Source organism: Stigmatopora argus, chromosome 11, assembly GCF_051989625.1.
Source record: "Stigmatopora argus isolate UIUO_Sarg chromosome 11, RoL_Sarg_1.0, whole genome shotgun sequence".
NCBI classification, from domain to species: domain Eukaryota; kingdom Metazoa; phylum Chordata; class Actinopteri; order Syngnathiformes; family Syngnathidae; genus Stigmatopora; species Stigmatopora argus.
The window spans coordinates 9015501-9030049 of NC_135397.1; the positions used below are offsets into that span (position 1 = coordinate 9015501).

General features: G+C 39.3%; 1 protein-coding gene across 3 annotated transcripts in view; it reads left to right on the forward strand.

The window, feature by feature from the left end:
* The window catches only part of inpp5a (inositol polyphosphate-5-phosphatase A), an 83046-nt gene that overhangs the window by 11280 nt on the left and 57217 nt on the right, over nucleotides 1–14549 (forward strand). For all 3 annotated transcript variants that reach the window (XM_077613469.1, XM_077613467.1, XM_077613468.1), the window contains 2 exons: nucleotides 2153–2253; nucleotides 2537–2624. In XM_077613469.1, coding sequence (XP_077469595.1) covers nucleotides 2153–2253; nucleotides 2537–2624 — 189 coding nt within the window. The remainder of the gene's footprint in view (nucleotides 1–2152; nucleotides 2254–2536; nucleotides 2625–14549) is intronic.

Consider the following 14549-nt stretch of genomic DNA (forward strand, 5'->3'; position numbering starts at 1 on the left):
CAACAATGACTGACCTGAAGGCCAATAAGGAAAGGCGTGCTCATTTTGTATATGCCCGCCGAGGTCTCTATGCAACGTCCTATAAAATAAACAAGACAAGCTGTTAAACTTCACTTTATCGACTTGCAACTGTAGCAAAGGTCACACTGCCGCCTTGTTTAAACCTCTACTCCTCCTTCGAATATTGATATACTTGGACTCTGTCTGTATATGCCCACACCAATGAACTGTGGGGGAATTCCTTAGGTGAATGGAATTTTCACAGATCAGTGGTGTGTCTGTAACTCTGATAATTGGTGATTAAAATGTTGCACTGCGGTCCAAATGGACACATACAACAAACCTAATTCATTAAAGGGAGCATATTTCTATTGGAAATGTTGGCAAAAACAAATTGGCTTGGTCCTTGCACACAATGGGCAAATGGAGATCCACCACTGCTCTGGTAGGGTAAATATGGATTTGCATTGTATCACACTTTTCAATAGTTGGACAGCCAAATTTGCATTTTGGACTTGTCTGCGCTATCACTGGCCAGTAATTGTTTGGTCCCCACATTCAGTCTTGGAAAGGGTGTAATATTTCGAAGTAGTATGTAGTACATCTTTAATGTAGTTTACATATTATTTTCTTAATTACCCATAACATTGCACACTATGAAGCTCACTTGACTGTAAGCCGCAGGTTGCTTGAACACACATTGAAACGGGAGGTCTTTGTTATACAGAATACAATTTAAATATTATATATAGTAGTTTAAATATTAAACAGGGCAGTGACGTAGCTGTAATACAGCAGTTCTAAATGAATATGAATTATGAATTGATTTTAATGTACATTTTTAATGCACATTTAAACATTTACATCATCATTACGTGGACTTATATTGTGGTCACGTGGTGAGAAAATTACATGATTTAACTATGTCGGCTTTAGACTAAGCAAATATATCCCAAATGTTTGGTGAAACAAACCAGAGCTAAATTTATAACCTGGAAAGACAAACTGAGAGCAGCTGAATGACACAATTTGTACACGAAAATGTACTCAAGTCATCTTTGTTCCAGCTAATTGGTGAAAGCTTCTTGAAAATGTGCCCTTTCCCACTCAGAGCTGATAGGTCTACTAATCTTTGCAAGTTTGAGCTGCTTTGAGCCTTCTCATTTGTGGGTCATTGAGATAAGTGACAAGCCATAGGTTGATGGAAAATCCATAGTGTTATTGCTATATACATTAATTTTATTTGATTTGGGCCTGTAGTGAGCATAATGCATTGCTGAGGTGGGCTGCTCGTGAAGTGTCTGGGCTGGGTTGGGGTCCACAGGCCATTTATAGCTTCTATGGCTCCCCCACTCACAACACTCTATGACACTGATGTATAGCTTTGCCTGCCATCCATAGGCTGACCTTGTGAGTGCCCTAGTGCTGTAAATCACTCCGTGATATTGATTTTCCATTAGAGGTCAGCCACTCTGAACACCCCTGACAGAACACTCACAAACACTTCCAAGCAGGAGGCTACAGGACTTGGTGGACTAATTTATTCTGTATGTATGCATGTTGAATGAAGTACATTCATAAAATGCTTAGTAACTGTATTTGGATTCCTGGTAAACTGTCCTCCCATAACTGTTGCAACAGTAGTAAAGTTGCTGTTGGTACAGCGTGTCGTGTGAGACCGCATGTCTGAACAAATATTGACATGTGAGCATTTGTCAAAAGCTGATGTACATGCATTTAGAAACAGAAACACATCCCTAAGTAACGATTAAGTGAAGGGTCTATGTTACGATTATGCAACAAACTTGCTTTGTTCCTAGTGAACATGTTGTTACATGTCACAAAGCTGTGTAACGATAAATAAAAAATGGGCACCTGTTCAAACTGTTGTTTTAGTCCTGTGTTATCATACAAGTTGATTTTTAATCTTAGAAACACAGTGGTGTCTAGTCAGCAGCTTTAAAAGACAGTCATTAAAAGGTTAAGATGGCCCAAAATGATAACACTCCCTTCTGTTTTATTTTTGCCCCAATGCGTTTTATTTACAACAATTGGTTTCTTAATTATGAATATAAATATCCTTACATACATCTCACTTGTCAATTCCAACCGTCTGGTTTTGAATTCAATCTTTGACTCTTTTGTTTTACAGACAGTTCAGTCACATAAGCCTCATTTCTTAGCTGTGCACTGTCAAGAAGTGGGAGGGAAGAATTATGAGGCTTCCATGTCACACGTGGATAGTTTTGTCAAGTAAGTAAACAATGTGTGTATAAACAATGAGTCTTTTTCCAAAGTTGTAATTTCCGATCCTTTTTCACACACTGCTATTTTAATGTTATTGCACCCCCTATCAAAGTATGTCTTTCTTTTGCATTGGACAGCAGTGGCAATCTATTGTACATGTGACCACACCATTTTTCTTTAAAACAAAATTGCAATCACTGCTCATGTTCTTTCATTGTTGTCCTTTACACAGAATGCAATTCCCATCATTACTCGAATTATTAACTATGTTTTTGTGTATTTTCACCAGAGAGCTATTGTCTAGTGATGCCATGAAGGAGTACAGCAGAGCTCGCGTCTACCTCGATGAAAATTATAAGTCACCGGAACATTTCACAGTAAGTCTGTTTTTATTTTTTTCGCCAGGCGCTACATTTAAGATCTTGAAGTGCTCCTGAAGAAAAATGTCTAGATTGTGATTATGTATGTGGCAGATTGAGTTTGTTTATTGTGGGTTGCATTTTGTGGAATCAGTAGCAGCTCAAGAGTAACTCTAGAAAAGGGGATGGTAATCATGTTAAGTGTTTGTCGGTTGTATTTAACTTTTGAGTCCATAATGATTTTAATCTTTTTGAATGGTTTGTTTTAGATCCTTTCCCCCCACGTATTTGTCATGTTTTTTAAATCAAATAATTATGAATATATTTTATTTCCTTATATTCAAGGCAACTGTTAATGTTGAAACTTGATAACGTTAGGTCTTTTTGTGCATTTGACACTACTGCTTTAGAGGTTATAAGTGCATTAAATAAAAACACTGTATATTCCCATTTAGTATGCATTGATATTATATACCCGACAGGTGGCAGTATAGGTCTTTGAAACTATTCCTGCCTTTATAAGATCTTTGCCTACCACACAAATAGATAATGTACATTTTATCCTCCTATGCAGAGATGTTCAACTTTAAAAACAAAATCAAAAAAGGTGTATTTTCTGTCCATTCGATTTTACTTTCATAGAGTCAATAGCACAATAATATTTTGTTTACCTACTAAAAAGCTTTGGTTACATCTGTGTAGAAACAAATTTAAATCCTGCCTTCCAGGATCAACAACCACTGAGTTTGGTCCTCCCCCGACGCAAATTAAGCATGTGTCACTATTATATCCTAAGGTTAGGTTTTCCCAAAACGTTAAAACAAGTTTTTGAACCTCATAGAGTAGTACCTTGTTTCATTTTAGGCATTAGTCAAATTAACTGGAATTATTTGTTTTAAATATTTATATTATACCTTTTTCAATAACTTTTGTATACGTTTCTGTGTTGTTTTTTAAGACCAATTGCACATGAACTTGGATGACATAAAACGTATTAACACAAAACCTCAAGTCATTTCTACTCTATAAAAATTGACTGTATATACATTTTTCTTCCTTTTTTGGCTTGTCAAAAGTTTTTCCTTACACACCTGTAACAGAGGCACTACTTTTCCTCTTGGTGGCGCTAAACACCCAAATATAAGAGTCAGAGTGAGGCTTTTCCAACCTGTTTTATGTATTTCTTATTTTTTATTTATCATAAACCGTTCTGCTTGAAATATCCAATGATTTCAAGAATGTTTTTAAATATTACATTGAAGACATAATTTTCTGTCTTCTTTCTTTATCATCATACTAGATTTTGTGCTCATAAAAGTGGTGAGGTCACTGTGTGTGTATCTGTGTGTGTCTGTTGAGATGTGTCTATCGTTGTCCTCCAACACGTTTTCAGCATTTCCGCCATGCTCCACTGCATTTCCACAAACTCTCATAAATCACAGCACCCGCTGACTCACACATGCTCTTTAAAAGAATATTACAAACGCTGGCCTTTTGGAAATGTAATTATGTGCCATTTCATATCTTGGCATTATGAGCTGTTTATTTAATCGTGTTTGTGTATAGATTAACCTTTTTGCTGTATTTTTATTCTCATCAAATAGAAATCACAGTTTGCTCTTGTCATTGTGGATTGGTCTGTGGAAAGAGAAACAACGTCTGTCCTTTCTGTGATGTTTCCATTGAAATTCAGGCAACAGTAAATATGAATAGACTCTTTAGTCCCCCTCACACAGGGCTTGCCATTTAGCTTTGATGACATCACTCATATTTGTTTTCTCAATCTTCGATTTTTTTCTCACCGTGCTGCGGGGAGAATTGTTTGTTGTCTGCTCCACCTGTCAATTTTCAGATAATGTAAGTGGCAAGTTTCAGGAGTCTGAGCCTTCTGCTCCCTGTGTGTGTTGTTGTATTCTGTATGCAGTTGCTTGCTGTCTCAGGAAGTGCAAGTGAATTGTTTGATTGAGTGTGAATATGGTAATGTAGCCAGTGTATGTTAAAATAAAGGTCAGCTTGTTTATTTGCTCTGTGTGTGTGTGTTGTGCGTGGGTGTAAGTGAGTGAATGCCTTTTTTTTTATTTTTGAAAGACAATGATTTTTTGAAAGGCTTTCCTGGAATAACATTTTTCCTCTGGTTTATATATTAAGGATTGTTTTGTGTCTGCTTTTATTGTTGTACTTAATCTATTGAAACAGTTTGTGTGTGAGCTGGAGGTTATCCCAGTTGTCTTTGGGGTAAAGGCAATGTATACAAAGTATACATTGGACTGGTCACCAGCTTTTTGTGAGGTGCTAATCAGCATAACAAAGACATACTTGGATGATAAAGAGTCTTAAATTATAATGTTCTTATCTTGTCTTATCTCAGTAAGGGCTTGCAATGATAGGACGTAACTTGAGTGACACGGCACCCCTGTGGCTGAGAGTGGGTGTTTTACAGTCCTGTTAAGGTATACAGCAGGTAAAATGTCAATTAGGAAGGCCCGCCCCGATAACTCAACTCCCAATCCACATGTTCCTGGCCATTAATATTTATCGTGGGCCTGGCCCTGGAGCTGCTGCTCATGTCATTTCAAATGATGTGCTCAAATGTCTGCCCCTGTTCCCACTTTAGACACGCACTTCGACATGTGTAGAACTGCGCCAGCCTACCTGCGCATATCGTATGCAAACCATGTCCATGTCTATGTTTTCCAAAGCATTTTAACGGGAAATCAAAGGCAACCTTCGTCTTTGGTCTACAAGATCTGAATGGCAGAAACAATGGAGAATAAATCAGTCTGTGTGGCTTGACAGGACACAGATGATATATCCTTCTGCTATGTGAGCGCGTACTTACGTAACTATCAGAGTAATAAACACATCATGTATGGACTAACAGACACCTCTTAACCAACTACTGTATTTAATCAATCAGTGGATGTGCCATACTTCACATCCCTCTGAAGATGAATGCATTGAGAACCTATTTATATATAAAACCCAATTTAGTGATCTTACCATTTTCTGCTGCAGCATTGTTGTGCCCCAGTATACACTTTCTCTATCTATTTTGAAACTTTTTTTGCACTTGACAGGAACATAAGTGTGTCTTTGTGCCTTCCTGGCAAAAAAAGACTAAGAAGGTTATTGTGCATGTAACAATATACTGTATATGATGGCGTTGTGTTATCAAGGTAAAAGCTGAAGTATAAGCAGTCGTCGATATTATTTGATTACCTACTACATCGTCCTCAGCACATAATAATCAGTCCTTCAACAAGCAGATCTGTCAGCATTTACCGTAGCTCAGCTTCTCTCAATCTCGAGGTGAGTCTTAATTCTCCTCTAGGCAGCATGTTGTAATACAATCATCAGTACCGCCTTGCTCAGCTAGGAATTTATGAACACTTAGTGTCCCTCTGTGCTGACAACACCTCAGTGTGTGTTTGCAGTATGGCTCAGAAATGTGTGTCAAATGCATTTATCACCTTTTTAAACAGCATCCTATATCACCACCCCCTGTTCTTTTTTATTATTATGGTAAAACAAAATAGGCTTACATGTAAAAATTATCTACAGCAAGAGAAAGTGGGGTCAAAGAGGATGCTTCCCCGTGTACAGTATGTTGGTTTTACACACGGAGGTTAACTAGCAGGAGCTGCTCTCCCCGTGCCAGCCTTAGAAGCAGGTTAAAATATTGCAAAACTAAATCTAAGTGGAGCTCTTATTTCAATATGGTGGGAAGTACGACACCAGCTAAGGCCACTTGAATGGAGTAGATGTCAGCTCTTTAATATTGCAAGGCAATAACTCTGCACGACCATCACTCATACGCTTAGGCCACACATAAGTGCATATACACACTCGCATGCGCAGTGTCAAAGTCGAATAAACACTAATGCAAGCAACCACACATTCTCACATTTAATCAGGAGACGTTTTGAGCAACAATCAATGAATGTGCCATCAGCTGTGAATTATGACCTAAAGAGAGAGGGCATTTACTCTGAAAATATTTTCTGAAATGTATATAATGAATAGTGTCGCACCAATAGCGATACTTGCATCAGTACCGATACTGCACTATAATGATGTCATCGGTTTTAGGGATTACGAAGAAGGTTCCGGAACCCCTAAGACCCTGAGTATATATTTTTTATCTGCCGATACAACACAGCTGTATTGGGAGTCCAAAAATCGCATCGTTGCAATACTAATAATGTATACGTTCAAGATCGAAGTAAGACAGCTCTATGGGTAGGTTTTGGCACATGGGCCGATCAGTTTAAGCTCTGCAGATGTTTGCTCTGTAATGCTGTTTTTCCACCATGAGGCAGAACAGCTTGCTCCCAGCCAGTGTCCATTATGTGTGTGCCCCAACTACAGAGGGTGCAGAGTGAAGGTGAGCCTGTCATATCGATCTTTTTAGTGCTAAAATATGAGCCACTTTACGCTGCACGCAGTGATGTGAAAAATAATAACTCGGGGCCCAAATTAAAAATATTGATTGGTTTGGAGCGGTTGAGAGAAAATAAACACCATGTGAAGGATTTTTATTCCTCCCTCCGTTCGTTTCTCGTCTACTGCTTTCCCCCGCCGGCCTTGTGAAACCATGTCGAGCTGAGCATTAAATGACATCCAACCATCTTTTTGGTTCGTGTTCTAATCATAAAATATGAAGCCCCTGATTCTCTTTAGTGATTTTCAGCTCACACTCAATAATCTAGCATTAGTTTAGCGTCAATCAGCTAGCAGTCTCCTTCACTCCAAGTCATAATTTGTTGAACATCCGAGGATGACTTTTTATCCTCCGGCGCTTTAACTGATGAGCTGACACAGAACCATCAAATGGTTGGGAAAACAATTGCCACAAGGTTAATTTTATTGCTTGCTCCATGCATTTGTGAGCAGCCGGAAAGTGTCCTCTGCCCTGGTCCTGATGAATGACTGTGCCGAGCGGGCAGGAATGAAAATGAAAGGGGGAGAGGCCAAGCACGGCGTGCTGGTCCCTGCCACCCCGCACCTGGAATTGAAATTTTTCTGACATTCTCCAAATTGGTATTCTGATATATAAGATAGGTGATGTTCCAATTATTTAGATGATAAAAGCTTTCATATTTCCCGTACTGCGGCGTTTTACGATATCGCTTTACCTCATACATCTTGAGAAGGTTAATACCTGCACACCTAAATGGAAGATGTCACATTGTCCACAGTCCATAGGAATGTAAACTATTTAGTGTATCTAAATTCTGTCGTAATACTTGGCAGTCCAAGCCGCACTAGTATTGATTGTCCACAAGGACGTTTGTTGTGTTTCGAGGCCAAGTCGGGATGAATAGATACTTGGTGGAGCGTGGAGAACGACACTAAACCGGTATCTGCATCTCAGTGCTTTGTCAGGACCGATGAGAGCCATGCAAGCACACGCTGCCTGTTGACATCGACGAGACGGAGCTGGCGAGATCTTCTGCTTCCCAATTGCGCTCCCCCTGAAAGCTCTCTTCTGTCTTTTGGCATCCCTCCCCTACATGATATACTTACTTCATATGTGTGTGAGTGGGTTGTGAGTAGGGGGTGTCCATTGTTCATTTATGGCTGTCTTGCGCATCTTGATATAGGGCTATCATTAGCCACCACTTTACCCATACATATCGATCCTCCCTTCACCAGTGGCTATCGCTGCTTCATTTGCATGGCCCATCTGACCCAGGCAGTTGCTGGCCATTATATTCCCATTAGCTAATCTCTTTGATTTCCATAATCCTCCTTCTATTGAGAGCCCTCACAGCCTTCACAGTCCTCTCTTCCTCCAAGGAGAAAGGGGGGGGGGGGGGGGGGGGGGTTCCCTCCCAACTCCCCCACCCCAGTCACTTCACTCTAAAATAATGAGTATGCATCATAAGCCTAAGCATGCATGCTTGTATAGGCAAACCCAGCATGGATGTTGTAATATGATTTATTGTTGACATTTATTGGCAGACAAAAAGGGATACAGGCAACAGCCATATTTAAAATATGATGCCATTTGATCATTATCCATGAACAAAAGCACAATGTGTTTTATTTATGGAAACAATATTAACTATACGGGTAAAAAACAAAATAAATGTAATATTGATAATACATTGACTCTAGAGCTCAAAATATCATTAATTATTCAAACTTTTTCCAACATTTCTTTATTAAACAAGAGTATCTGCAGTCTGCTTCTTGATAGTAATTAGCTCTTCTCTGTCTAACCTGCACCACCCTCAAAAATCCAAAGCAGTCATTGATGTCAATGAAAAGGGCAGATTTTCCTTTTTGTCTAAATAGACTTTAAATAGGTTAACATTTGAGGTGGTAATGTGGACGGGCAATCCCTTATGTTTGCGTTACAAGATTGTGAGCTCACTTACCATCAACAGCCTTTGCGCAACCTTACCACTCCTGGAACAAACAACCAATCTGACTTTAATCACCCTCAGCAGAGTTCTCGTGGAGCAATTGCTTCAATTGATCAGTTGCCTGGTCACCCATTTCCAACACTTCACTCTTGTCACCCTCTTCTCCAAATGATCTGATAATTAATAAGAGTTGGCGCCTGAAACTCCAGTCAGACAGTGTGATGGATCGGACAGCTTAGACGCGAACAAATATATTCTTCAGACGATTGAAAAGCCCCCGTATATCTTTTACCCTTCTTCAGGTTTGCGTAAAAGCACCCTCCATGGTAATTTCCTTGGTTTTCCATCATGTGCTTTCGGGGTATAATTACTAATTTGAGTGTGACGAACGACGTCACTCAGGACATTGCTTTGGGTTTTGGATCTTATGTTGTTTCAAAGTAATCAGAGCATTTGTTATGAAACTGCAAAAACAAACAAAACCCATCCATTTAAAACCAAATTCAATAATGACAACAGCTTTGTCTGTTTTGTGGTTTGTATTTTGGCTGAGCTGAGCATCGACATAATGCACACATCCATGATTGATCTTTGAATCTGTGGTGTTTGCTTTTCTTCATCCCCTGCTTTCTTGTCAACAGATGAGCATTTAGTTTATAGCATTCTTTGTGAATTAGAGATACATCCCTGTCTCTTTTCGGGATTAGGACAAATGTATAGGTAAATGATGTCAATTGGAAGTTTTACCCAGCCCCGTGTGGCCCCCCAAATACAGTACTGCGACTGGAAGTAATTGGTGAATCTTCTCTATGAGTGAGTAGTAGCGGGTCGCTGGCTATTGGCTGTGAGCCTGTCATAATAACAAGCAACAATGTGATCATTTAATTTCCTTTTCACTTACACATCACCTCAGCTCACATGAGAGAGGACACACACAGACGCAGGGTTAACAGTGGGCCCCATTTATTTCATTCTAACCATCACAATGACTCCAAATAGCGTTTCAAAAGCAAAGTGAGCGGGTAGACACAAATAATCTAATCACACAATTACTGCTGAGCTTCATTCTATTCTTAAGTGCATTTTTATTGTGTCACATTTCTTTTGCCCCCCTCCTAAATACCCCAGCCCTATTATTTTTTTCCTGATTCCCTCTGCAAGCATTCTCTCCCTGCCACTTCTCATCTAATATGGCCGTAATTGGGTTTGCCTGTGCAAATCAGATTTCAGCAATTGGGTTACCCTCCTCTGAAATTGGAGAGGTCTGCAGGCCGGCATGGGTGGAGAGTTAATCTGCTTTTGTTAAACCCTTCTTTTTGTGACTACAGCGGCAAAAATGTGCTGTTCTAGTTAAAGCGTTTTACCTGTCACTGTGGACATAGCCCCCTCCCTACCACAAATCCCCCTGACACCATTACACGCACACGCACAAACACGGACACTCACACGCCGAGAAAATTTCTCCTCTGCTTCTCCTTGTACAAATAATGACATTTGAATCGAGCATTAACAGGCTTAATTACTTTAAAATTGTCATTTTAATTTACACTGATATAGTATTGATCACACAAGCAGAGATTAAGGCCCTCAGTGGAGCGGTTGATGTGGAATTAAACCGAGCTGGGTCCTCCTGGGGCCCGCCTGGCCTGTCCTGCAGCAGCCAGAAGAGGAATGACATCCTCCCCCTAATGAACTGGCAGCATGCGCAGACATGAATTTCAGGCCCAGTTGGAGAAGGAGGGAAATAATGGGGTTTGGGGAGCTATGGCGGCTTATTCATTCACTGCCATGCACCAATTCTCCTGTGATTCATCCGCGGGCCACTAGACCCCCTGCTGCCTGTTTGCCAGCCACATTCAGCCGGCCTGACCTTTTTCCCCGCGTTGGCTGTGTATTACTATAGAGGGACGGATGAATGGATGCATCGACGGTCACTCACTCGGTCCAAGGGGAGCCCCTTTACTGGTGCTCGGTATCATGTACAACACAAGAAGGTTAAAATCGGGTGGTTGTCAATGTGCTGGTCCGTGATTCCTCCACTCATCCTGGCTCATTGGGCTGTCGGAAGAAGACAACCCTTCCAGGGGAATTGATCTCCTCACTCTTGCCCAGTGTCACGCACAACCTGTTATAATCAACGTGAGGGGGTAGGAAAATCGTTACATTAAATCCAAGCAATTTCTTCCTCGTTTGGAGAAGGGCTGTGGCTTGTCTGGTGGTAAGCGTTGCGTTATGGGGTAATTATTATAGTTGAAACGTCTTAACGCTCATCTCGGATGAAGACACTCAAACAATTGCGCATTAAACCAGTGCTCTTTTTTTTTTTACTATCCCCGCAAAATAATTGGCTGAGGCTTTTGTACTTACGGGATCAGTGTCTCGTCCGTTGTAAAATAAATAAATATGGCTGTTTGTCTGGAAACTGACAAAAGCAATTTTAAATACAAATTAACACGTAAAAAGCTCTTTATTTGTGTGGTTTTGGTGCTATATTGATATCATAGACCTGTCGGGGCAATGTATGCTGCCCATTGTCAGAAAGCTCGAACAGAGTAATGACCAAACACATTAAGAAGAAAACATTTTGCTCTCTGAAGAATCCTAAATGAAGTCCTTTTAAACATTTGAAGAAGTGCATTCTGATAAAGACTCACCTGAACCATCAATTGCTTCAAAATATGAGGTAATGTTTCCCAAGCCCGATAATTTTAAAAAGTAATGCCTGTTTCGTTAATTCAATAAATATAATGTATATTATTATTTTTTTCCACTTTCAGTTTACTCAAGTGTCTCTTTGTTGGTATTTTTTTAACCCATTTGCCACCGTTGATGGCGATTCCGTAGATGTCCAATCCATTTGAACTGGGAGGGCTAGCAGTGAACATTCACTGGGAAGGTTGGCAGTAAATAATCAGTGTCACCCCTTCCAGTTCAAATGGATTAGACATCTGTCCCTGCCAGTGGCTTTGATGCATGATCATTCCCTGCCAGGTTTCCCAGTTCAAATAGATTGGATGTCCATCCCTGTCAATGACACATGATCATTCACAGCCAGGCCTCACAGTTCACATGGATTATATGTATAAGTATGTCAGTGGTACTGAATAAGTAAAAAGAATAGTCTCAAAAACTAGGTCAAACTGTTTGAATAACCTTGACCACAAGTGCAATATAATAGCTAATGAGTGAAAGATTCTGCCTTTTCATGCAGTTTTGATGGTTATTGTTGGAGAGGAATTCATTTAAAAAATTACTTTACTATTTTAGCTTTTATACATAAATCCACTAGTGTAGCAGGGGCCTATCTGCAGACAAAATGTGAAATAAACAAATTCCTAACTACAATTGAGGCACCATTGAGCAAGGTATCAGAGTAATTATACCAACCAACTCCAGTGTGTGCCTGTGTGAACAGTTTTTTAGTGGCGTGCTACACAAATATCCGCCAGCATCTGTTGAATTTGCCCCAGAGGGACATTAATGACGATAGTAAATTAAATTTTAAATTGAATTTAAAAATTGAATTAAATTGAGCATGCATCTAATATCTAGTTACAGAGATAAAAATAAACAGCATCAATTTGTTCTGTACACCAGTGCAAATTAAACCCACGTTATTGAACATATTTTGTCAATTAATACCTCTGTGAGAGTTTCAATCAAATGAGCCTGCAGATTATTTCTAACTTTCCAATTACTTGGTATCTCTTCAAGGTGCGCAAATACAAGGTTTTCATTATTTTTCTTTTCTTAAAACAAGAGAAACTTGTTGACCTGCATTCGTCACTAGAATTATAAGAGAAAAGGAACACACATCATGATAGCTTAGTTAGCAGTGGTCCAAACACACAACTCAAGTCTATATGCATGTCCTTGAGTTAGTTGACTAAAAGGGTTTTGTCAACAAACTACAGGTCCCGGTGCAGATTGAAAAGTGGGATGGATCGCTCATAAGGTCTTCATTTGATTGTATTATCTATACCTTGATGTTGCAAGGTGGAAGCTATCTCGACAACAAAGGCTGAACAAAACAACGGCCTCTTTTCTCTTCAGGCTGGCAGCTCACCATGACGGATGTCAAGTTGTCTCCAATACACATAATGGACTTGGCAAGGTCCAAGCAGGCTAGGCATAGGCCGTCTACTCTACTTTGCCATCCAATCACCTTATTCTAATGCTATTGCATTGTTTAGTCAACCAGCCTTCCATTTACATCAACCCAAAACCACACTGCTATACCACAGAGGCACTTAATAGAATTAGTAGGTATTGTGCAGCACATTTTAAACACATAGGCCATTTTAAACACTCACACTTAGTCACTCAGCCGTCTCTCAGATGATGATACCTCGCTTGCTGTCAAAGTAATGGAACCACATCATAATAATAATAATAATAGCTTTTTTTTATCATATACAATTATCTGTTATAACTGTCTAGCTTGGACACTTTATTTATGCAATCCTCTCTAAAGGAAGTTACAGTATAAAGCCAGTTGCCTTATTTATATAAGTTTTTTTTATTTATATAAGTTTGATATAAAAAAGATTGTGATGCCCTCAAAAGTTTAATTTTCCTCTATTATTTTATTATTATTTTTTTAACCCACAATTTTCATGTAAGATAAAAAGTTAGAATTCATAAAACTTTAATTCCCAATCGTATTAGTTATCCTATCTTCACATACACTAATACTGCAATAACTTCAAAAATGTTGAATGTGTTTTTTCGTTGGCGTGTTAAAGTAATGGATATTTATAGCTCACAAAAAACATTTCAGCAAATGTAAATCCTGGTTTTATCCCGCCCATTTACTAAGAAATTGGAAACACTCACCCTCAACGGAAATCAACTTTTATTGATAAAAAAAAATCATAATTTCCTAAACTAATTTTCAACAATGTTGCCAACTATTATAGTAACAGAGTATGAAATAGGCACATGGCCTGAAAATTGGCCTAAAATATTACCCTTGACTTGTTGCCTTCAATTCTCAACAATCTAGTGCCATCTCATCAAACAAATTAGTATCATATGCTTGAAATAACAAACGCAGTCAGTGGCTTCAAAATTGTCCCATGGCCTCCTTTTGGATCTTAAATTTAGTGAGTATGTGTTTATTTGGAATGACTCATCTTTGGGTTCAGAGGAAATAAGCAATTGCTTTGTCCCCTAACTGCCACCGGCTGTTAAACTATTACTGATAAAAAAACAACCATAAACTCCCATCTTAAAGGATGTGCCCTCCTTGGTGTATTAACAAGAGGCCTTTTCATTGTCTTATTCTTTGGCCAATTGATTTTTGTTTGTAAAATTAATGTAGTCTCCGTGGGGTTCCGGAGGTCATCTTGGACGGGTTTGAGCAGATGAGGGGCGGTGCTGGGCAAACCAGCAAGTAGGGGATCTCCAGAGTCTGCCTGATGAAACTTAGTATGAACGAATTTTATGGCGGAGCTTGCTGTAGCTCTTGATGAATTGTCCCAATGTTGTTTCATATACAAAATACATCTCCTATGATTGGCCACTGGAGTGCATTGGCCAATTTATCGAATGTACTCAATCACACAAATGT